The sequence below is a fragment of the Corylus avellana genome, chromosome 7, assembly GCF_965113065.1.
Source record: "Corylus avellana chromosome 7, dhCorAvel1.hap1.2, whole genome shotgun sequence".
NCBI lineage: Eukaryota > Viridiplantae > Streptophyta > Magnoliopsida > Fagales > Betulaceae > Corylus > Corylus avellana.
The window spans coordinates 22,214,131-22,239,528 of record NC_142496.1 but is presented as its reverse complement, the minus strand read 5'-3'; the positions used below and the strand labels follow the sequence as shown (position 1 = coordinate 22,239,528).

Here is a 25,398-nt window from a genome sequence, read left to right as displayed (position 1 = left end):
CTATTTAAAAAAAAACAGTTAATTACTACGAACTCCAATCATTAGCGGATTATAATGGTATTAAAAGTACTTATAATAGCATACGTATTTAAAGGTGTTCCTAAAATAGGTTTAGGTAATAATAAGTCTAAAAAACAGGTCTATCCAATTCATTAAATGCATTTGATCTAATTGCTTATCTAAATGTAGAGAAGTATTATGTATCAATGCATAAGTATTTAATGTATTTTTTTGTCTCTTACTTTATTATTTTTGTGGTGGTCTTTCTCTTTCATCTTTCTCAAGACCCATACTCTAACAAACTTTACTAATTTCCTCCACCAATTCCAATGCTTCCTTTTATCTGCCATAATCACACTTATCTTTCATCTCTTAGATCAATCACATTTATGACCCTAATTGAGCTGAGTATTGAATATTTAAGCTTTATTCGTTTAATTTTATTTCAAAGATGACGCAAGTTTAAACTTACCACCAAGCTAAATAATTTGTTTTAAGTTTAACTCATTTATTTTTCGAACAAACTCGAACTTGTTCACGTACTGCTTAGTTAACTTATTCACTTCTTATATAAAGTAATTATAAATTAGCCTTTGTTATTTTGTGGTGTGCCAAGAAAACTTTTGTTGTGAGTGTTTGTTGCATATATCTCTTAGAGTTTGTGATTTAAACCGCGCCTTATCATCATCAATCAATTGAAGTCTACCAATGAGCCGGCAAGGAAAATAAGGAGAATGATTGTCAAAAGAGGATTTGGAGTTGTTGTGACAGGAGGCAAGTGGGGGTACTTGTCTATGTACAGGTATCTAAATCTTTATTAGGGTTGTAAGTGTATTTTGTTTTTACTACAAATCTTCCTTGGTGAATTGGTTTTCTGGGCCTAACTACCCAAAATGGTATTACCTTTGATGTGTTATTTAAAAGGTTTCTAAATCACACATTGTGAGAATTTCTTCAAGATCATGTGTAAAACATATTGGGTTAGAGGACACTTTCTCTAACTCAATTTGAAAAAAAACTTTGTTCGGAGTTTAACTTAAACCAACATTGAACATTTTTAGGTGGCTAAAATGGAAAAATTTTAAGAGCTTTGAACATTCTTAGGTGGCTCGAGAAGCTCTTAAAAAAACTTGGTGAAAAAAATGATTCGATCAAAGGAAAAATTGTACAAGGTAAATGTTGCTTATAGGTAATGGAGATCCAAGAGAACCCAGTTTTGAAACTCGTGGTAGACTTGAATGCCGGCAGAAAGCGAGAGAGAGAGAGAGAGAGCTAAGAAGAAATTGTCAATCATGCTCCGAAAAAATGGCGACTCTTCCAAATCAGGCTTGGAGATGGCCACCGTTCCTAATTTAACAAGACATCCAAAATCTCATATGATCATCAGAAATGTGTAATGCCAATAGGCTGAATTTTTAATAAACGTTGAAAACTACTCATTTGTTGCTAAATGGAAAGTTTGAAACTAATCATGTTTTCTCCAATTGCAAATTTTCTGCCGCCTCCACAAGGAAATAGCTGGCTTCAATAAAATTATGAATTAAAAGTATTCCTCTGGATCTTGGGTGAGTGAACCAGCTTCACATGGAAGAACAGGTAGGAAAGGTGACGCAGGCATAATAGGCAACGCAATTTCATGGCTAGCCCTCTTTCCAATAGAAGAATAAACAGCCAGAAAATTATCGGCAGCCTCTCATTTCGTCAGGGCTGTTGTTTTACAAATGGGGCACAAATTCTTGTGCATCAGCCATTGTTTTATACAGCCAGCGTGAAAATCATGGCCACATTCCAGTGTCCCAAGATCATCTCCATTATTGTATTCCTCCTGCAAATGATAACACAATATTTCAGGCAAAGAGAAGAAAACCAGTATCACACAGAGAGTCAAGTGGGTCATTTACCTGACAGATACAACATGGCTCTGCCTCGAGTGGAGAACCTACTGCAATTGAACACTCCCGCCGTCTCAGACGATTTAAAATTGTCTCCTCACTCAATCCCGTGCTCACATTTCCAATGCGCTCTTCCAGAGCCAACAACTCCTATAATTCCAATAAACATTATATAAGAACAAAGATAGATTGTTTTAAACAGGTAAACATAATGTCTAGATCAGTTTTTTGGATATTTACCTCATAAGACATGTTATCAACATCTAGTCGCATATCCCTGTGTCGATCATGAGCATCAGCCACCCCAAAAAAGACTGACTGGTCAAGGATCATGACATCCTGACAAGGTGGAAGCACGCGTCAGAAAAGTAGCCATTTGCCACTAAAATTGCTTGGTCAAGGATCGTAAACAAGACAGCAGAATATTTCTGCATGCCATAAAATTGTCTTTCTCCTAGGCCTTTTTAAAATTTTCTTGACAAGTTGGTGATGTTCTAGGTGAAGAAACTCTAAAGGTAAAAATCTGACCTCAAATCGTAAGCTCTCACCCCTGCGCATGAGACCCAAGACATTTCGAATCTGCTACAAAAAAAGAAAAAAAGAATTATTAAAGTAAACAGAAAAACAATCCAACTGGCTTAGAAAATTTGTTAAAAAGTCCAAATATGAAAGAAAAAAGAAATGCAACATTTCCAATAAATTTCTTTTTCCCATCAGCTTGTACCAAACGATAGACATGTGGCCACCCTCAATGGAGAAGGAAGGCCGTGCAGGCACCCCAACCTGGACATGGGTGGTCACATATGTCCGGGTTAGGGCGGCCACCTAGCCTATTGTTGTGGCATGCGGCTACCTCCGACCAGGATAGAGGTGGCCACGCCCTTGGCCTGTTGTGGTGGCCGCACAGATATCTTTGATCAGGAAAGAGGCAGCCACACGACCAGCCCTCTCCTCCATTGAGGGTAACCACACAATTATCTTTTCTTTTTATAATTTTTTATTAAAAGTTTTCTTGAAAGTGTTGTGTGTTTGGTTGTTTGTTAATGTACATGATAAATGCATCTTTTTGTCTCTAAGAAAGCACTTCGAGAATATGTTACCAAACATAGCCAAAGCTATTCAAGTGGTTGAGCTGATGTATAACATACAAGCATAGATTTACAAACAACTAAAAAAATTATTACACTAAATAAAAACAAGCATGACCCATTCACAAGTAATTGATGAAACACAAGCCCACACATTTGATGATGGCCATTACTACAGTCACAAGAGACGATATCATAATATGTGACAAAGACGGTGAACCTTCTTTAAAATTAAATAACTGAACACGTAAGGTTGAAACAAATAAAAGTTGAGCAGAAACATCTTCACATCAAACAACAATTAAAATCAAACTTGCAGGAGTCAAGTATATAAATAGTGGCCTTGATTCTAATGATGATAATTGGGCAAAAATCATGTCAGGTAATCATCTTGTATGAAAATCAGAAAAATGACAATCATCCACATGAATTTCATGTTTAAAGATATAGAGATGAAAGGAAAAAGGATATGCAAAATAGCTGAACTTTGACACCATGAAAAAATCATAGCAAAAAAAGAGAGTTCAAGAACATACCTCAGATACAAGCCTGCTACTTCCTTCACCGGCCGCAGCAGACGTTCGCATCAAATAAGGGATTCCAAGTCCACCATTACTTTGTCTCTCCATCCACAATGCTGACCTTGGGTGTGACTGAAGATGACCCTGGTTACCAGGTCCAGATGAAAACCCCATTTCTTGTGAGGAAACAGGGCCTGAACGCAGTGGAGAATAATTACCGCTCTGGCCTCCAGACTCAGAGCCAGCAGAAGAAAACAATGACCTGCGAACATATTCAGATAATCTTCGAGGATATTGCGGAGGATTCTGTCGAGGAACTAAAGTAGGAGCTGATGATGGATGGACACCTGAACTGGGGTTGGTCCGAGAAGTAGAAGCAACATTTCCAGGAATACTTAAATTTACACCAGTTGAACTTCTATTTGCTGGATTTTGAACCAAATTTCTGACATCAGTAGCAGACACAAACATAGGATGCTCCAAAAGATTTCTTGCAACGCTTCTTGAACCTGTTTCTACGCGTGGTACAGCATCTCTGTCTCCAGAAACAATAGACGTTGTCGAACTGCCAGTTCCTGAGCTCGATCCTCCATTCCACCTATGAGCTTGCACATTTCGTGGCAATGTAGGAACATGAATCAAAACTGGTTGACTTTGAGGAATCATATTATCTGCAGTAGATGCTGACCTCAAGTCCAAAGAATAATCAACTGGAAGATGTCTCTGTGAAAGCTGGGAAGAAGAAACACTAGAATGCCTAACAGCACTCTCTGTTGGGAATAAAGTAGGGGAAATAGAATCTTGTTGAATTGGCGGATTTATCCTCAAACGGGTATTTCTATGGGAGCTTCCTGCCCCACTTAAATCGGGAATGTTATCAAAAGCGACTTCTGTTGCACCTAGCATGAGTCTTGGGTTCACCTGTTCTGGTGGAGCAGAAATCCCTAAACTGCTGGTCAGATTAAATGGAGCAGGAACAGCAGACCATGCACTATCAGTACGCTGAAAGTAGCTAGAACTTCCAGATACAGAAGACTGTCCAACATTTGCTTCAATAGCTTTTCTTTTACAGGACACACGGCGACCTTCCAGTGAACAACCTGATCTGCCATCATTGTCTTCCACCAAAAATCCACCACTTCTGGAAGGCAGTGCATGATGAATGGAGCCACCAGCAGGTGGGATCCACTGATTTTCTGATCCACTAGACTTGTGCATATTAGGACATAACATGACTTGACTATTATCACCACCATTACCCACAAAACCTGTGTTTATGTTGAGATTCTGGGTAAGCACATCAGAATTGGAACTTTGCAGAAACAGAGGGTTCGTATTGACATTGGCAACTGAAAATGTATTAGGTGGTTCATAGCTCCGTTCTTCCAACCTTGGACCAGCCCTGGGGCAAGCACTTTCAGAAGATGACCATCCAAGTTCTGCTTTCTGCTCATCACACCTGACCTCACTCTGGCTGTTGCTAGAACTAGGCTCACCCAAGCTCCAACCACTTGACATCTGTCGTTCGTGGTTCACAGAATTCAAATATGTGTTCATATCACCAGGTGGCAGCATATAGTCTGGTAATTGGTTTCCTGCAGTATTTCGCATGTTATTCCAGCAAAGCTGCTGACTTATAGGAACATTATTTGATGTAGATCCATGGTCAATTTCCAAGGTTTCAGGCAAGGAACCAACTCTACCCCTCTGCCCTTGCATTAGGGCTACTAACAACTTTATTATAAAGATATAGGTAACGATCTCAAAGAAATTCCAACAGAAAAAATCAAGTACACTGTTGGTACACCTGATACAAGAAGACAACACAAATCATCAGATTTGGAAGTCAGAGAGCTATAATCTAATTCACCAATATAACACTATGTTGGACTCATTTCTGTTTGCTATGGTGTGTAAATGAAGTTGCTGATGCAAAAGTAATTTTTATGCCGTGTAGCGATGCTTCATTTTCTTTTCTTATTCTTTTTTTTTTTTTTTTCTTCAAATCTTTTACTTCCTTCGTTTTTGGTGGTCTTGGTGGTAATGGTACTGGTGGCGGAGGAGGGGGGGTTGAAATTTACAATATGTATTTGCATTGGAATATGTAGCTAACTCGACCTAAAGGAAAGGTGCAAATTGAGCTTAGATTCGTAACATTGATATGTACCAAGTCATTATCTTGCTTTCATTTAGTTATCTTTTGGCAGGTTCAAGCATCCCCTCTAGTCTTCTTAGATATGAAGAAACTCCATCAATGAAGCCAGACTCAGGACCCAAAAAAAAAAAATAGAAGGCAAACTATCCCAGACACAAAGTAACATTGAGAATCAACACCAAATACTACTTGACCCATAAAGGGCGTAGAATCATCCAAACATAAGTCGCTAATCCATAGGTCAACATATTTTTCACAAACACTACAAGCTCATAACATCATTTCTACCCAAAAAATTGAATAGTACAAATAAAATGACAACACAAACAAGGAAAGGGCAACAACGTGAATGTTAAGAATCAAAGCAACAGTTTGCAGAAGCAAATAGATCAACTAGGCATCATTAACCTCAGCTACAAAAGATATATATACACACACACATACACATTCCTGAAAATCACAAATCCCCACCACCTAAACCTCTACCTACAAAGTAAAGAATCATGAAGCACCCATGCTAGACATCTCACCAAAGCAATTCATCACAATCACATATAACCAGGCACCCACCAGGGAAAGATCTAATGATACAAAACCACCAAGTTAAAGTTGCACCCTTTCAAACAGGCAACGGCAAAACAGACCCACAAAGGCACTCCAAACAAATTTCAGTAACTGTCTGTATTTCTTTCTTGTTTGTTTATTTTGGTGTAAGCGCACACATACACACACGGACTCAATCCTTTTATAGAAAAGTAATACATAAGAGGGAGATTTTTATTTTTTTTTTTGGGTCATTTTAGGATAGAAGAAGCTATGAGCCAAATATCACTCGAACCAAGCTTTAACAGAATGATTTTACAAATCAAAGAGCAGATAAAGACCCAACATCAGAAAACAGACATAACACACGGAACCCATCCAGGTATTGGGTTTAAAATATTATTAAAAGCTTCAAACAAACTTATCCACAATTCCTCATGAAATTTTTCTAAAACCCCAAGAATATAAAAAGAAAATATAGAACCGAGAGATCAAACATACTAATTCCAATCCGATCTTATCACCAACTAATTAATCCAAAAGAAAAAAGTGCAGATAACAAAGGGATAAATCCAAAAAGAAAAAAAAGAAAAACTCACCCAGCAGATGAAAATAGAACACCGATCTACCTGAAAAATATGGGCCAGAAAACAAAGAACCAGCCCAGAGAAAACGATGAAAAAAAAAAAGCTGTATTTTCGTTCCGCTGCCTCTTTGATTTTCCTTACGCTTAGCTCGAGAAAAAGAAAGAGGCGAAAAAACCAAACCCAAGGAGCAAAGGGAGGAAGAGAGAGAGCCTTGGCCCTTGGGTGGAGGATTTGAGAATGGAGAGAGAAAGGGAAAGAGAGATTAAAGAGGACAACAATCTTTAATTTACGAAATAACCCCAAAAGAGAGAGAAAGAGAGAGAAAGAGAGTAATACCAGGGGATTAGTCCTAACAGAGCAGTTTCCCAACAAAGAATTGAATACAATAAAATAAAATAAAACAAAAAAAATAAAAAAGCAAGCAAGCAACAACTGGTAGAGGCAAAAGTTTGCACTACTATTCGGCTGCTTACCAAATGGGCTTTAAGGTCCCCCTCTTTCCTCGTGATATTTTCTCTCTCTCTCTCTCTTAAACTAAACCAAAATTAAAGACTTTTGATGTTTATTGCTGTTGTTTGTTGTTGCTGTTGATGATGTTGCTGTTGTAAAACTTGTTGTTATATGTTACGTTGTATCATGTATGCATCTCCTTCACGCCAAGCACCTGTCCTCCTCTCCCCTTCCTCCCTCCCACCCTAGTCCCCATCACACCCTCTCCCTTCGCCTCCCTCCTTTTTTGAAGAGTCTCCCTTGTAGACCAAAAATTAATCATTTTTCTTCCTTTTATTTTTTTGGGTCCCTGTTTTTAATGACTAAATTTTTTTTTCTTCAATATGGTTAAAAGAATCTGGGTGCTCGTTTGATTTTTGGTTGGCTATACATTAAAAGACCATGGCTGATGGTCCCATCATAGGGGTAATGGGTTTACGAGCCAATTACCAAATTAGAAGCATCAAATATTGTGTCGGGTACAGTTTCAGGGAGTGATTTGTCAAATTTTGGGTAAGGTTTTTCTGCACTCTAGGTGTTTGTGTTTTGGTACAATGCGGCTGCTGAGTGCTGACATTGTATATAACTTTGCTTAAAAGAGGTGTGAATAGATAGACCCAAAGCCCCTAATAAGTATCTCTTTCTTTTCCGTCTCCTACCGTTCACTTCTCCATCGTGGGCCTCTTATTCTTTATATTTTCATCATTTTTGTCCCTTTCATTTTTTCTTTTTTTTTCTTTTTTTTTTTTTCTCTCACCTTTTGAAGGTGGTTGCTTTGCTTTCATAACTTTGTATTATATGTTAATTTTTGGCCTTGGAAACAAGCTCCCCATCCTCCCCTATGGATTGCTTATATAACCCATTGCGTATGGGCTATTTAAAACTAATAAATATACTATTAAGATAAGGGTGGTGATTCCCCCACCGAAGAGAATATTAGAAATTTTCCTTGCTTTTGACAATGAAGAAAAATCAGGCAACCTACAAAACACAGCTCACCCCATTTGGGTTCAATCATGTACCAAGTTGAAAACAAAAATTGCACATTTGACTCTTTCATCTCTTTAAATCTCTTTTAAAAAAAACCCTTTTCTTTTTCTTCTAAAAGTTGGGTGGTATAGTGATTGGGTGAATTTATTCCCACAGAGCAAAACTAATGACCTGCAAAAATTGCAGGGATTGAAATGACCCACTTGTATGAGCATATGGTGGGGAAGGTGGAGGTTGTGTGTATGATAATGATCGTGCACATGAAAGAGGGAGGGATAACGAAAGGTTTAATGTTAAAATGGTTTATACGTTTGTGTTTACTTTCAAACTTTGAAGAGGTCAAGATTGCCACGTACCACCACCACCACCGCCCGTGGGTATTCATTTTATTTCTACTAATTATTTTTCAAGTTATAATAAGATGTTTAATTTTATTTTATTAGGGCAAAAAATTTGGTGCTTTTATGGAGAAAAGTTATACCCTTCTCTTTTGGTTTGTAAATTGTAAGTGGGGTGATGCCAATTTGAAATGTATTTTACAACATTTGTTTTTTTATAGATCAAATCCTATGGGAATGAAAGAATTTGAAGTAATTACCTTTTGCTTATTACACCTGACCTCATCAAACTATCATCTTATGATAAAAAGTCTCATTCCGTTAGTTAAAGAGATTAAAATTGACAATCAACAGTCATGTGCAAGTCATGTACCATTTTAATTTTTTTTTTTTTTTTTTTTTTTTTTTCACTTTTGTCCTCATTTTAAATTGTTTTCATGTGTTGGATTAGGGTTTAAGAGGGTATAAGTGTCATTTTCTTAGTCTAAAGTGAGGGCAAAAGTGGAAGAAAAAAATTTAAAATGGCACATGACTTGCGCATAACTGTTGACCATCAATTTTAACCTATTTAACTGACGGAAATAGGCTTTTTTTCATAAGATATTAGTTTGATGGAATTAGGTATCATAGTTGGTAGTTCATGGGAAAAAAGTGCCAAGGCACTGTAATTCATGGGAGCAAAAAGTAATTACTCCAAAGAATTTTCCTTTTTTTCTTCCGATGAAAATTATAAAAAAAAAAAATAAACAATAAAAAATCTTTGAAACTGGTGCCTACCCACCAATTGATTGTTTTTAACTGTGTTGTAATCAATTGTCAGAATGTCAGTCTTAACTCTTTCAGTTTTAACAATTAGTGCACAAACAAGCATTTTTTGTCCATAAAAATCATTAAAATAAGACTTTGCAATAAGATGAAGGATAAGCTTCTTGTAAATTATTTAATTAAGGAAAAAGTCGCTGAAAAGTTTAGCACAAAAAGGTAGAAAGATTATTTATTTATATGGTATAAATCATCGTCATGTCCCACTGTTATAAGAAATTTATGACTCCACATCTATTTTCAACTCCAAATACTTTTATATACTCTTCCACGGTTCTAAAGAATAAATTTTATTTCTAATAGAATTATTTCATAAGTCCGACTCTTCAAAAGAAAAACCCTAGCTCAATCCATCTCTGTACACAAATTTGTCTCCATTAGTTAATGCCTTTTATTTTTTTTGTTCGAAGTATATAAAAATATAATTTTGGGGCAAGAACTTGAAAAGGAACCGGGGGCCATCAGAAACTCCTTCACGCATAATTCAATGTGATGACAGGCAATGCTAGAGAGATTGATTGATTAACAAGCACAGCTCTCTCAGTAATGGTAATTGAATCTCAAAATTATTCAAAGTACTATCCTGACAGCTTTAAAGTTCTTCCACTATTACGTGAAAAATCATATTCATTGCTTCTAAATAGCAATTACTGCACTTACCAAACCACCACCACCACCCCAATGGCTTTAATTTGATATCACTGGCATGATTAATCACAAGCTTGTGCCACAAAGGTGACATATATGTGACATGATTATGACATCTCTACACCAATCTGCAAAGTATAACAGAAAGAAGAAAAATATATAGAGAGTTGCGCAGATCCAGATGATTTTAGGGTTTCCCTAGACTTTCTGAAATACAATATGCACCTAAAATGTTGAAATTGGCTCCATAATTCAGGTTCTGCAACTAAAAAGACAACAAAATAAGCAATACAAATGTAATAAAAAAAAAAACTAATATGTAGCATCAAAGAGGTGATAATAAGCATTAAAGATAATGCTTCCTCTAGCATCACAATTATGAAACATTTTTCCATTTAGCTATATGCAAGAAACAAGAATGTTAAGCACTAAAATACACAATTCAAGTAATTAAATACACTCATCTATATCCAAAATCCATAATTTATATAAGCTCCATCCATCTCTTCAACAATAAAGTTCAAAAACATAGAAAGAAAGGCTGAAGGAAAAGTGGCCCTGCTAAGGGAAGGCTCTGGACAGGTGGTGGAAAATTTTAACTTTGCCACAGAAGCAAATGAATGAAAACGATGACCTCCACCATCAAGGGAACAATTGCAGCATTATCAAGCTAGGCGACGCAGCTAATACTTGCATAACTCACTCTGGAATTATCCTCATCAAACATAATAATCGTTTTGTGGCACTCCGCTGGAGAAAATTGCCTTCTACCAGGCACAATAACAAATCTGCATGCCCAGACCAAAAGAATAATTGCTGAATGTTTCTCAAATGGGACTGGGAAAACAATTACAAGATAATAATATAGTAATTACCTTAACAGGAGAAGTTATTCTGTCGCTACATCTCTCTCAACTTCAAAGCTGACATCTTATTTTTTTCTAATTAAATGTTTCTCAAGGTTTTGCAATATTTAAGACCCTTCTCATCTGTTTTTTGGGTATATAAACCTTCTCCCATAACAATTGTTTCCAGCAATAGCCTGACCACTAGGATTAAATGTTTCTCAAGGTTTTGCAATATTTAAGACCCTTCTCATCTGTTTTTTGGGTATATAAACCTTCTCCCATAACAATTGTTTCCAGCAATAGCCTGACCACTAGGATTAGCATTCACATATCATTGAAGTCAACTGATTCAATGTCTCTATTGAATAGTTAGCGCATAAGATCGTCCAACTCAATAAAATCGTCCTCTAAAATGGAGAGTAATTGTTGGTCTGTCAGAGCTTCAAAAATCACTGCGTCACTTCCAGGAAGTGCAGATGAGCTCACCTGCACACCGGCCACACCACAGAAAGGAATATAACTAATATGAAAGGAAACACAGTGTATTTGTGAAAGGATGCGTACTAAACATGCCAAAAAAGTAAAAAATAACTCTTATATAAAACTGCTACGTTATTCCTGTATTACTTGGTAGAAATATGAGATAACCACTGAAGTATTTGTTTTGCACACTCCAGACAGTAAATTCACTAGAAAATTTTAAGAGTAAAAGGAGCATGAAGAAACAAAGGTGAAATAAGGAAAATATATTAAAGGTTTCCAATAGCACAGAACTTCAAATTTCACAAATATCAGCAGAATGTGTAGCGGTAGGAAAAGCTATACTTATCATCATATTAACAAGTGTCATTTCAAACAAATTATACATAATATGGCTAATAAAAATATTATATATGAAATATAGCTAATAAAAATATTATGGATCTTTAGGCAAAACTTTAGGTAATTTAAACTGCATGTCAATTTTAGGTCTGAACAAAATCACAGATTATTGCTGATGTGGCAACTTGTAATTTGTAGAAGGAAAATTTGTTGAAGGAAAATTGTGGGAAATGTTTTCTAGAAGAATTTTTTGACATTGCGTAATAAATATAGCCGACAATAATAATACAATATTGGAGTGTATGGTATATGTTATGCACATGAACATAGAATCCTCAATATAAAATACAACTTGAGCATGAAAATACATCTTTAAAATTAAATGACACAGAGTGAGGACTTGTTCTAGCACCAAATATTATATACATAGCATGATCACTAGAGAGAAGATGTTTAGAAATGTTACCGGCTCCCTAGGCTGCAAGCCTGAAGGAAATGGAAAGCTGGGAACACAAACAGGCCCAGTCATAATCGGATTGTCTAGCTCACTAACCAATGGCTTTGGATATTTTGGAATTTCGCTGTTCCTGTCAACAGAGTTGTCATCATACATTGCAGCTTCAACAGTATCAGGTGTAAGGTATCCATCATGCTGAATACCAATGTGACGCACTGCCGGTACACTTTCTTCAGCACAACAACTTAGACCATTATCCGATATGCTATTTCCAGCATGAGATTTGGCAAATACTCGACATAGGACAAAAGAAGCCTGTAGATGATAAATGTATAAGATCTCACAAGAGAAACATTAGAAAACCTGATAACACTCACATCCCACTCTGCCCACCTTGATTTTGTAAAACCCAATCTAAAAAAGAAAATAATCATTATCTGAACTGCTCTGAAGCTAATATATAGAAGAGAATCAATATAGTAAACATAAAAAGAAACAATGCCTCATTGATTGGCATAATGCACAATTTAGTTGACCCGCATAAGATACAATGCTTCATGACATTTGTAGTCTAGACATACATTGATCAAGATGTCTCCACCAATCAACAATTTACAAGGCTTTCTTACTTGGTCAGTGTCAAATTGAACAAGTTCCCTGAGAGGTTGCAAAGAATGAAACTTTTAAAAGCATTAAAGAAGATGCAGAGATAGAAAAGAAGACAAATATAGTCTTCCCACAAATATGCATCACTGGAATGAAGCAAAAAAAAAATGTTGGTGGATGTTTGTGGTAATTTTGTACTTGTTAGGAATGTACTGTGAATAACATTTCTAAATGAAGAATAAGGCCTCTCTTCTCTCTCTTCTCTCTCTTCCAAACCTCGCCTGAGATTAGGCGCGTAGGTGGCGCGTGGTTACTGGTTGGGGGTCTAGTTTTTTTGCTGGTGATATAGGGAGCGGTATGGCTATGTCGAGAAAGTGGAATGTGGAGTCCAAATCTTTCGAATTTCTGATTAAGAGTGGGGTTTCAGGGGTGAGAATATTCGAAAGAGGCAATAGGAAACAAAAAACCATCTTCTTGCACAAGGATGAGGTGGTGTGGTTGGCACGAATTGTTGAGGACCTGGTGGCAGTGGATTCTTCTGAGGTTTTTTGGGACCAATCCAGAGCAAGGTATCCACGGATAATTGCACAGAAATGTGCTAACAGACATGGGAGGTTCCTGACTATTGAAGAATTTGATGGGAGGCATAGGAGTGGCTCGGTCTTTATACCAGAAGGACGTCATGGTCAAGGATGGAAACGTCTCATTACGGAGGTGCACTTCGCCAAGCTTTCCTTGTGTGAGCCTAGGGAGGTTAGGGATGTTAGTAAGAAAAACGATGTCGGGGGGAGAAGGAGGAGCTACGCGGAAGTTATGGGGTCATCGCTGCAGAGGACAGAGGACTGCTTCGATACCTTCACTGAGCCAATCGCCAGGGTCCCAAGGTGGTTGAAGGAGGTTTCTATAGGGAAGAATAAGCAAGACCAGCTTTCGGATACTCAGGGGGAGGGTCTGCATGTGTCCCTAGCCGCAGGGAGGTCGGACAGGGGCGGCATGGAGGGTCCGAAGATGAATCAGAGTTTGTATGGGGAGGGAACGAGCAATCCAAAGGCAGGGGAGACACTGGGTCTTCTCGGCGGAGCTCCGGGGAGTAGGTTTCCGGTTCAGGCGAGCAGGTTGACTACCACGTCGAGTCTGCCAGTCTCGGTTTGCGGTGCTGATCAGGCGAAGGGATGGGAGGGGGCAGGTAGCCCTGTCGTGCAAGCCTGGTTTCGTGTTAAAGAAGACTTAATTAATGCAAAGGAGACGTTGGTAAGACTGAGAGGCGAGGTCGACGTGGGGCTCGACAGATTGGAGAGGACTATCAGTTTTGTGGAAGGCCTGAGTGCTCTACCTAGGCCTGGGGGTTCGGGAGCTTATGGGCTAGTAGGAGGGGAAATAGCCCAGCCCAGGAAGGTCTTCTGGGGTAGGCCCAAGCATGGTAAGAGATACCATCCGGTTAAGACCTATTTCAGGAGAAAAGCAGTCCGGCCCGTGGAGCAAAGGGAGACATCGAATGGTGGTGCGAAGCTGGTGGACATGCCGGAGTGTTCGGCGGGTGGACCTCTAGCTCCGGTGGACCTCGCCGGTAGTCCCGAGATTAGGCTGATGCCTCGCGACAGGGTGCCCCATGCCGGGTCTATCGCGCAAACTGGTGCTTCGTCTCCGGCAGAGGTGCCGACACCCAGTGATCAAGTTTCGGCGCCTCCGGCCGGTGAGCTGGACTGTTTGAAGGGAGACCCAAAGTCTTTGGTGGGTGTCGCCGGCATCTATGCCCATTCTGTGGAGAGTTTGCTGTCCTGCGACAGGGAGGTTGCTCCGGCCCGGGAGTTAGCAACCACTTCTCCGGCAGAGGTGCCGACTAAGGTAGATGTGTCCAGTGAGGGGGCGGCGAGCCCGATAAGGGTCGACACATTGGGTGATACAGTTTCGGCGGACTCCTTGGCTGAGTTTACAGTGTCGATGGCTTCTCCGATGAAGTGGCAGGGGCCTCTATCCACTCTGGAGAAGGGGCTGGTCGACCAAAGTGATCGTAAGGGGGTCTTGGGGGTCGCTGTTTCTGGGATTCTGGGTAAGCACCCCAGCAGTGGGGTGTCTCCGGAACTCTCTGGGCCTGCTACCAGTGTCGGTGAGAAGGTTGGTTTGGGAGGGTGTCAGGGTGATTCTGGGAAGGGTCTTCAGGGTAAGGAGATGGGGTGTGGCATACCACAGGCGGATAATATGGTTGAAGATTCTACAGAAGAGGTGAGTTCTAGCATTCAGGAGTCTTTTGTCCCAGATTCTATTCAGGAGACACAATTGGAGGTGCAGGAGAAAATTTTTATCATTCAGGCTTGTAAGGAAGTTGGCCTAACTTGTGATGGTGAGGAAGGTAAGCTTGAGGAGACCATTGGGGGGCTTATGGCTGACAACAGAGGCAAAGAAGTGGAGAGGGCAGTGGACACTCCTATTGTCAAAAAAGGCAAGAGGGAGCTTATTAGTCTGCAGTCCTCTGTAAATTTTCTGGAGCATTCATCAAGGGAAAGAAATAAGGGGAGGGCCAGCCGAGTTAAATCATGAAGCTGAAAATTCTTTCATGGAATGTGAGAGGTTTGAATGAGAGGGATAAAAGGTTGAGGGTTAGAAATTTGCTTAGAAGTTGGAAGGCTGATGTTGTTTGTTTCCAAGAGACTAAGATGGAGTTCTTTTCGTATAATTTAGTGAGGAGCTTATGGGGTTGCCCGTATGTGGAGTGGTGTTGTGTTCCTTCCATTGGGGCTTCGGGGGGTATATTGCTCATGTGGGACAAGAGAGCTGTGGAGAAGGTAGATATAGCGCTGGGAAGGCATGTGGCGGCTTGTTCTTTCAAGAATATTGAGGATGGTTTCGAGTGGGCGTTTGCGGGGGTTTATGGTCCTAACAGAGCTATTGCTAGGCGTTTACTTTGGGAGGAATTGGCAGGGATTATGAGTTGCTGGGACGTCCCGTGGTGTATTGGTGGGGACTTCAATGTCACTCTTTATTCTAGTGAAAGGTCTAGGGGAGCTCATTCTCGGTCGGCTATGAGGAATTTTGGCGATTTCATCTCGGATCAGGGCCTCATGGACCTTCCCTTAGTGGGGGGTATTTCTACTTGGTCAAACAACAATTCTTGGTCTAGGCTTGATCGCTTTCTTGTGACCCCGGAGTGGGAAGTACGCCATCCGGACTTGCGCCAAAAGAGGTTGCTTCGGGTTTGCTCCGATCATGCTCCTATTATTTTGGATTGTAGCTCTCATGAGGGTGGTAAAAGGCCTTTCAAGTTTGAGAACATGTGGCTTAGAGTGGAGGGATTTGTGGACAAAGTGCGCAGCTGGTGGGACTCGTATCATTTTCAGGGTACGCCGAGTTTCATTCTTTCAAAGAAGTTGCAAGCTCTAAAGTGGGATTTAAGGAGATGGAATACGCAAGATTTTGGCAATGTGGGGGTTCGGATCAAGGATCGTATGGAAGATCTCAAAGCTATAGATAGGGTGGAGGAAGAAAGAGGGTTATCCGCGGAAGAGATTGAGAAGAAAAAGGAGCTTGCTAGGGAGTTAGAAATCTCTCTCCTTCAAGAAGAAATTAGTTGGAGACAAAAATCAAGAATCCGTTGGTTGAAAGAGGGTGACAAGTGTACTAAATTCTTCCATCGGATCGCTAATGCCAACCGTAGACAGAACTACATTGAGTCTTTGAACATTCATGGAACTACTACCTCTAATCAAGAGGCTATTAGTATTCATATTACTCGCTTTTATGAGTCTCTTTTCACAGAGACCCTAAGTTGGAGACCAAGGTTGGACAATCTTCAATTTGATAGGTTGGAGGAGGAAGAGTCTTCTAGTCTAGAAATTTCTTTTGAGGAGAGGGAGGTGTGGGAGGTGGTCAAAAAAATGGATAGGGACAAGGCTCCAGGCCCGGATGGTTTTTCTATGGCTTTCTTTCAGGATTGTTGGGAGGTGATCAAAAAGGACGTCATGGCTGTTTTTGGGGAGTTCTATGATCGAGGTAAGTTCGAAAAAAGCCTCAATGCTACTTTCATTGCTCTCATCCCGAAGTCGCATGAGGCTTCCGATTTGAAGGACTTCCGTCCTATTAGTCTTGTGGGAGGGATTTATAAGATAATTGCGAAGGTCTTAGCCAACAGAATGCGGGGAGTCATGAATCGGGTCATATCCAATCCGCAAAACGCTTTTGTCAAAGGTAGACATATTTTGGATTCGGTGCTTATTGCCAATGAATGCCTGGACAGTCGTCTCAGATCCGGGGACCCCGGCCTCTTGTGTAAGTTGGATATGGAGAAGGCTTATGATCATATGAACTGGAAGTTTCTTCTCTATCTTTTAAGAAGGTGTGGTTTCGGTGACAAATGGTGCTCTTGGATTGAGCATTGCATCTCGTCCGTGCGGTTCTCGGTGTTGATCAATGGTTCGCCCTCCGGTTTCTTTGTGAGCTCGCGTGGGGTTAGACAAGGTGACCCTCTATCGCCTTTTTTGTTCATCTTGGTCATGGAGGCTTTTAGTAGGATGATTAATGCCTCCATAAGTAGGGGTTTCATCAATGGGTTCTATGTGGGTGCCAGGGAGCATGAGCGGGTGTCGATCTCCCACCTTCTTTTTGCTGACGATACTTTGGTGTTTTGTGGGGCAGAACCGGAACATGTTAGATATATTAAAGCTCTCAGTATAGGCTTTGAGGCGGTTTCCGGGCTAAAGATTAATCGGGCCAAGTCTGTTTTGGTCCCAGTCGGAGATTCAGTTGAGACGGATGAGCTGGCCGGCGTCTTGGGTTGTGGCACTAGCTCGCTTCCCTTGAAGTATTTGGGTCTTCCGTTAGGGGCTTCTTTCAAGCAGTTGGCTGTTTGGGATGATATGGTGGAGAAAATTGCTAGAAGGTTGGCCTCGTGGAAGCGTTCTTATTTGTCCAAGGGGGCGAGGCTCACTCTCATCAAGAGCACCTTATCCAACTTGCCCACCTATCTTCTGTCCCTGTTTCCCATCCCTATATCCGTGGCGAACCGTATTGAGAAGATTCAACGGGATTTTTTATGGGGAGGTTTCAAGGATGAACCCAAATTCCACTTGGTCAGTTGGCACGAGGTTTGCTCTCCGATTTCTGAGGGAGGTCTAGGGATTCGGAGCTTGCGCCTTTTCAACCAAGCCCTCTTGGGGAAATGGTTATGGAGATTTGCAAATGAAGAAGAAGCTTGGTGGAGAAGTATCTTGGTGGCTAAGTATGGGGTGGTTTGGGGTGGTTGGCGTTCAAATGTTCCTCGTGGAACGCATGGGGTGGGGCTATGGAAATTCATTTGTGGGGTTTGGAGGTCGTTTCGGTGCCACTTCAGATTAGTTCCCGGTTTGGGGGGGAAGGTCAAATTTTGGGAGGATTGTTGGTGTGGCGAGACGCCCCTCAAAGATGCTTTTCCGGGCCTTTTTATTATAGCCCGCAACAAGGATGCCTCCATTGCGGATATTCGGGAGTGTGTAAATGGGATGGTGCACTGGAACGTTACTTTTACCCGTAGTATCCATGATTGGGAGGAGTTGGCCTTAGCCTCTTTCTTCTCACTCTTGTATTCGTCTCCGATCCGGGGGGAAGGGGTTGACCGTATGTGGTGGATTCCTTCAAGGAAAGGGAAGTTTGAGGTCCGCACTTTCTACAAGAGGCTTGCCCTTAAGGAGCCTAATCAGTTCCCTTGGAGAAGGATTTGGCGTACTAAGGCTCCTTTGCGAGTGGCGTTTTTTGCTTGGTCGGCCGCTCTTGGGAAATCTCTCACTCTGGATAATGTTCGGAAGAGAGGTATTGTTGTGGTTAATCGTTGTTGCATGTGTGAGGTGGATGGGGAGTCTGTGGATCATCTCTTCCTTCATTGTGGGGTCGCGCGCAAGTTGTGGGAGGTCATCTTCTCTCGCTTTAACTTGAGTTGGGTTATGCCTAGAAGCGTCATGGAGATGTTTGCCAGTTGGTGGGCGGGAGGTAGATCTAGTAGTGCGGTGGTTTGGAAGATGGCTCCCTTGTGTCTTCTATGGTGTCTTTGGAAGGAAAGGAATGCGAGATGCTTCGAGGATTTGTCGAGGAACCTAGAGGATCTTATTCACTTCTTTTTGTACACTTTATTCACATGGACAGCAGGATGGCTTGCTCCTTTAGTGATTGATTTTCCTGATTTTCTCTTTTTGTTCTCTTCTTCTTTCTCCCCTACTTAGTCGCTCCTTTGTATACTTCCTGTGTACTAGGGTTGCGCCCCTCTGCGCTCTTAATGCATTATTACTTATCAAAAAAAAATTTTGTACTTGTTAGGTTTAGGGACATGTATACATGATTTGGCACAGCAGGTTTTCATAATCACAGTGAGTAAAGCCCTGTTTGGGAGAGAAAGGTTCGGGAGAGAAGAGCACTGTTCAGGGTTAGAGGGAAAGAGATTTTTTTTTTGTGTGCAGAGGGTGTGGGAGAGAGAAAGAGAAGGACAACTGTGGGAACCAAACAAGATAAAATGACTCAGTCCATTGATCATGGATTTGACTAGAAAAAACAGAGATGCAGAACTCCCTCTTTGATATCGAAGTGTCCAAAGAGCATCTACCAGAAGCTATGTTTTTCATGAGCAATTAGGAAGCAAATTTAGTCTGTAGCCTGTAAAGAAAGCAACCAATGGTATATATCTTGATCCTAGTCACAAGTATAGCAGTCTTTTGTCAATAAGGGAAAAGTGGCACTTGTCTGAAGCGGACACTTCCAATGAGTACTTCTGCTTCTTTTAGTGTCTTTCAAACTATAAAAAGAACCTCGCAACATGAGAAACCTCTTCGGTTTTCAACTGGCACTTTTTTATAACCAGAGCTTACAGAATGAACCCATTTTATTTCACACCTCATTATACAAATCACAGCAAACATTCAATTGAGCATTATTTACTGCAATTAACTTTCTAGCATTTGACTCTGCACCATTGAAGGATTTAGACGCACCTTTCAAAAAATATTGAAAAAAAAGAACCTTTGGGCAATTGGATCATATACTCCATCCAAATTAAAGAACAATTCTGTTCAACTCCCATGGCTCTTTGCAGAATTAGACACAAATAGATATGGAAATTTAACCATTCCCGCATTCTTTGACTGAAGTACCCATCAATTAACCAATTCAACGATACTATTCCCAACATAAAGCCTAAAAATTCAATAACTCAATTCATACCTAGACATACTAAAAGGATTGCTCCCCATGGAGTTGCGCTAGGGCAAATGAAGCCCCTGTTTAGCAGTTCCTGCAACCGAACTTTCAGTTCTCTCAACTCCACAAGTGCCATCCTATACTGTGCTTTAAACAGTGGCGTGGTACCCAAAAAACGATCGATGCCTAACTTGATCTCCTGCTCCGAAGGCAATCCTAAGAATTCCCCTGAAAAAAGTCAGTGAATTTTCAAACCACAGGAATCTCGTGCAACTCTTTCCCTTCCTTAAGTGGTTAGATAATAAAAGAAAGAAATGCCTAACTTCCAACTGCTATTAGTCTCCTAGCCTAGACAACCAATAAGGCTGAGGAAAGGGATCGTCCGTACTTGCTATCCAACAAAAGTAAACTCCGCACCTCTAGGTGGTCTAAAAGTCACTTTCTTCCGTGTGCACTCCATACTTGCACAATGTTTTGCTAGCCAATCATTCACAAGATCACATCAAACCCTTGCATTTGAAATACGACCATATCTGCTGGAAGCGTCCTTCGCTTCATGCTGATCAGGCAACCTCGTACTACACACTTACAAACTACAATACTTCCTACTGGAATGGCCGCTGCTATCTCAACATCAAAGGGCTCTACCACAACCTTATTTGTTCGTGTGCTTGACATAAAAGAGTGAATGGTTTCAGAATCAAACCAAATTGTAGCCTTATTTCCATAAATAGGTATCTTACCTGTCAGCGACTCTGATTTGGTCTCCACATTTGCAGGAGTCATTGCATAAACTCGGACAGGAACTGTCAGCTGCAAATCATTCCTCTTCAACTGAGCCGTATCGATGGTGGCAGGTGGAGTGCAATCTCTACTGAAGTGTCTCATTTGACTGCAATGAGAACAAGTATTGGTGCTTGTTCTACAAGGTCCCCAATGCAACTTGTTGCACTGTCTGCATTGTGGCAGTGGCCGATTCTGCCAATGCTGCTGCTGCTAAGATACGACTGAAGTGGGCATCGGGCCCTTTTTGGGTTGGTCTCTAGGTTGGGTAGCCTCTTGTGGCTATCCTCTTAACCACTCCCGCAGTCTCCTTCGAGCTTTCTTCAAACAAGGAAGCCCGGTTCACTAGTTTAGAGAACTTCTTGATTTCAAGCCCGGTTCATCTGGGTCCTAATGCAAGGATTCAAACCTCTCTCGAACTTATGGGCCTTCTTCTCATTTGGTATTAGGTATACAGCAAACTGTGATAACTAGATGAACCTGGTGGCATACTCCGTCACCGTCATACCATGTCCATGAACTCCCTGGCCTTCGCCTCTTGTACCACCTTAGAAAATCTTGAATGAGGCCCAATAAATGGCTCGTCCAGCTCCTAATTCCAACAAGAACAGTTCCTTCCTTGCCTACCACCACCTCTTAACTTCCCCAAAAAGCTTATAGGCAATGCAAGTTACCTTCTGCTCCTCCATGCAGCCAGTAGCTTCCAGACGCAACTCAATATTGTTGAGCCAATTTTCTCCATCAAGATGTCCTCCAATACCATCAAGAGGAGGAAAGTATCTCGGAACAGGTACCCTTGCTCTCCCGCCCGTATGAGGTCTAGACATGGGCATTAGACATAGCTTCCACCAAGTGGGCAGCCACGGTAAAACCCGAGCCACGCCGGTGTTAACTGGCTCATTAATAGGGATCTCCACGGTATCATGCTCAAGTAGGTGGGCGTCCTCACCACTCCTAGTCCACAATCATGTCCTCAGTGGGCACGTTCCTTTAGGGAGGCATAATTCTGCAAAAACAGCAGAGTCAACCAACTCTACCTTACGCTACAAGCAAGTTGCCTTATCGTAGCTAAGACTCTACCTCTAACTAGCTATTCTATGCTCTTTCCTTTCCTTAGAGCATCTCCAGCAGAGTAGTTAAAATGCTCATAATAGCTATATTTAGCTATTATGACCATTTTTTTGCATCCAGCAAAATAGCTCCAGAGTAGCTAAACTACATACTTTGCAACAGTGAATAGCAAAAAGTAGCTATTCACTATAGCACAATGTTCAAGTTTTTTAATGTTCTTCTCTCTCTTCTCTCTCTCTCTCAACACTCTCAGGATAAATGGGGATCTTTCTCTTCATCATTCTCGGCATCCTCTCAACCAAAAGACCACCACCATCAAAATCGTAACATTGAATCAAACCAAACGTGGTGCAGAGCTGAAACCCCATCTCAATCTCTTCCATGAGAATTGTGGCGGAGAATCGTGAGAGAGAGGGAGAGTTTAAGAAAAGAATAAAAAAATTCGAAAAAAATAATATTTTAATCAAATAGAGAATAGAATAGATAATCTGTTGGAGTGTATACGAAAAAATGAGCAGTTAAAATAGAGTTGTACTTTTTCATTAGCTACTTTACCTAATACTGTTGGAAATGCTCTTAAGACTCATAGTCTTAATGGTTACATTGTAATTTTATAATAAATTGTAAAACTTAACAGAATAGTGAAAACAAGAAAAATAAAGAACACAAAAATTTGGAGTAGTTCTACCTTAGAAAACTATGCAACTTTTTCTTTTTCTTTTTTATGACGGGAAACCCTCCAAGGCAAGGTCACTTCGTGTACCCACCTTTAAATGGCAAACGCCGGTCTCGTGCAAGCCTCCCCCCAACCCCCCAAAATGCTCACACACACGGATTGGGTAAGACTCGGCTTCACCACTGGCGTAGCCCCAAGAAATTGTTTGCACCTAATGGGATTTGAATCTTAGACTTGATGTGGACGCCACCAAGTCCAAAGCCTTCACCACTTGGGCCAACCCCTTGGAGTTTATGTCTACATCTTCATTAATGACTTGACCATACAACTGTGTCACATGGTCTATTTATAGAGAAAATGTGGTAGGTGAGGTACACTAGAAAAGTTGATCAAATCCTAGACATTTGATTACAAATAGACAACAATGGTAAATACCATAAAGAAAATATATAAAGGCTAATATGAAATATATCCTACATATTCTTTTTGATAAGCAGGTATCCTACATATTCTAAAAGATACAATATTGTGAAAATAAACAAAAAATATCCCAGATATATTTTTATTTTTTGTGATAAGTGCATATCAAAAATATTATGTGACATTCTTGATGGGCTTAGAGGGAAAGAGATTTTTTCTTTTTCTTTTTCTTTTTATTTATTTATTTATTTTGGGTGGGGGGTGGGGGAGAGAGAGAGAAGGACAGCTGTGGGAACCAAACAAGATGAAACGACTCAGTCCATTGATCATGGATTTGACTAGAAAAAACAGAAATGTAGAAATAGGTCATTAACTACTTCTCCCTCTTTGATATAATTATCCATCATATACCCTTTTCATGATTTTGAGAGCATCTACCAGAAGATACTTTTTTCATGAACAATTAGGAAGCAAATTTTGCCTGTAAAGAAAGCAACCAATGGTATATATCTTGATCCTAATCACAAGTATAGCTGTCTTTTGGTCAACGAGGGAAAAGTGGCACTTGTCTGAAGCAGACGCTTCCAATAAGTACTTTTGCTTCTCTTAATGTCTCACCTATAAAAAGCACTTCACAACATGAGAATAACCTCTTGGGTTTTCGCCAGGCAATTTTCTATAACCAAAGCATACCAAAGCTTACAGAATGAACCCCTGATATTTCACACTTCATTACTACAAATCGCAACAAACACCCAATCGAGCATTATTAACTATAAATGAATTTTCTAGCTCTGCACAGTTAAAGGATTTAGACGCACACTTCAAATTAAAAAAATAAAAATGGTCAACTGGATCATATACTTCATCCAAATTAAAGAACATTTCTGTTCAACACCCATGGCCCTTTGCAGAATTAGACTACAAATGAAAATGGAAATTAAACCGTTCCTGCATTCTTTGACTAATGTACCCATCAATTAACCAATTCAACGATGCTATTCCCAACATTTTCAATAATTCAATCCATACCTAGACACACAAAAGCAAATCAACATTATTCGCTAATTCACATCGAATTGCAACAGACACAAAGACGTGAGGATGTCGTTCAGGTACCTTAAGATTATCAAGCAGGGCATACTCATACATGACCCAGTCGGTCCTCACCGCGGTCTTTGGTGAATTCCCCAGATAAAACACGAAGCTCGTCCTGGTCCCCACCACCGCCTTCCCTCTGGAACCCACCACATCCCTCACCGTTCCTCTTCTTCTCCAGTACCCATTCATCGTCTTCCTCTTCCTCCCCTTTCTCTCCTTCGCAACCCTAACCGTGTAACAGTACCAGTGCCTCTTCCTTCCTCCGCAACCGTACGAAAAGCACGCCGTGTCTGGTAACTCGAACGGCTCGTAGTTATACAGCTCCAGCTCTCGGATCAAATCGTAGCCGTTGACACTGTCATCGATGCGTGGGTTACTGTTACCGTTACTGTTCTTGTTGGTCAGGTAGTGGCAGACGAGCTGTTGGTGGGACGGGTAGAATCGGCAACCAGGTGGGAGAGAAAACGACGTCGCTCTGGGGTCCTGAGGGTCTCCCATGAATGGATGGGAGAGAGGTTCATAGGGTTGGATTGGAGAGCAGAATCGGAAAGAGGGGAACTGGGGTTTTTGTACATGGCACAAGGAAGCGTGCCCCTGAAGCCACCTCTACGAGAGAGAGTGTTTGTGTGATAGCTTGGTACTAAAGTGCACGTCCTCCTTATTTCCACGCCGTTAATGCGTGCGCTATGCTGGACGCGCTCAGTATAGACGCTACGTGGCAACAAATAAAAGGTTGACTGACGTCTTAGAGGAAGAGGATCCTTCTTATGTCAAGTTTTCATTAGCTGTGTGATAGTAAAAGGTTGACTGGGGTTTAACTTAGTCATGATGAGAACTGGAAGAAACTATTTGTATCCCCCGCCACATCGTAAAATCATAGTACCACAATTTCAGCCGTTGGATTTGATGATATTGATATGAGGACGATAACAATATTAGGACAACTGTTTTTCTAAAATGAAATTTATTTACTTCACTCTATTAAACTAACATCTATTTAAAATACATATGGTTATTAAATGCATTTTTAATATAGTATAATGTGATGCATTTAGTAGGTAGATGTGGTTACTCGCAAAAACTGCATCTGCATATTAATGGTTATCCGCATGATTATAGTGGTTATTAATTATCATTCACATATTAGGTTATAGGCCTTTTGGACACCCCTTAATAAAAATAAAAAATAAATAAAGGCTCAATCAGTAACTGAGCTTTTTTTTTTTTTTAACCGTTCAAGTGTCACTATTACACATCACTATTCACACTTGAAAGTCGACATTTTCAAGAGTGTGCAGTATACATGCATCACTATTTACACATAAAATGCAACATTTGAATAGTATTACTATTTATGCGTCATTATTCACACTTTTGGAAAGCAATGTT

The 25,398-nt window shown here is 40.5% G+C and overlaps 2 protein-coding genes across 4 annotated transcripts; both read right to left on the bottom strand.

The window, feature by feature from the left end:
- Positions 1 to 1,390: 1,390 nt before the first annotated feature.
- Positions 1,391 to 7,102, bottom strand: LOC132183847 (putative E3 ubiquitin-protein ligase RHG1A). 3 transcript variants are annotated; one of them, XM_059597302.2, is made up of 6 exons: positions 6,799 to 7,102; positions 3,517 to 5,308; positions 2,421 to 2,474; positions 2,133 to 2,231; positions 1,902 to 2,042; positions 1,391 to 1,825 (listed from the first exon to the last, which is right to left on the bottom strand). In XM_059597302.2, exons 2-6 carry the CDS (start codon positions 5,218 to 5,220, stop codon positions 1,694 to 1,696), a joined length of 2,130 nt encoding a protein of 709 aa, XP_059453285.2. In that variant the 5' UTR covers positions 5,221 to 5,308; positions 6,799 to 7,102; the 3' UTR covers positions 1,391 to 1,693. The 3 variants fall into 3 exon arrangements, with proteins under 3 accessions (XP_059453285.2, XP_059453286.2, XP_059453287.2); XM_059597303.2 differs by having other exon boundaries at positions 2,421 to 2,471; XM_059597304.2 differs by having other exon boundaries at positions 3,517 to 5,096; positions 6,799 to 7,100.
- A 3,436-nt stretch (positions 7,103 to 10,538) lies between these two features.
- Positions 10,539 to 24,635, bottom strand: LOC132184005 (NAC domain-containing protein 104). Its single transcript, XM_059597483.2, has 4 exons — positions 24,028 to 24,635; positions 12,210 to 12,515; positions 10,949 to 11,407; positions 10,539 to 10,861 (listed from the first exon to the last, which is right to left on the bottom strand). Exons 1-3 carry the CDS (start codon positions 24,505 to 24,507, stop codon positions 11,291 to 11,293), a joined length of 903 nt encoding a protein of 300 aa, XP_059453466.1. The 5' UTR covers positions 24,508 to 24,635; the 3' UTR covers positions 10,539 to 10,861; positions 10,949 to 11,290.
- Between the last annotated feature and the right edge of the window lie 763 nt (positions 24,636 to 25,398).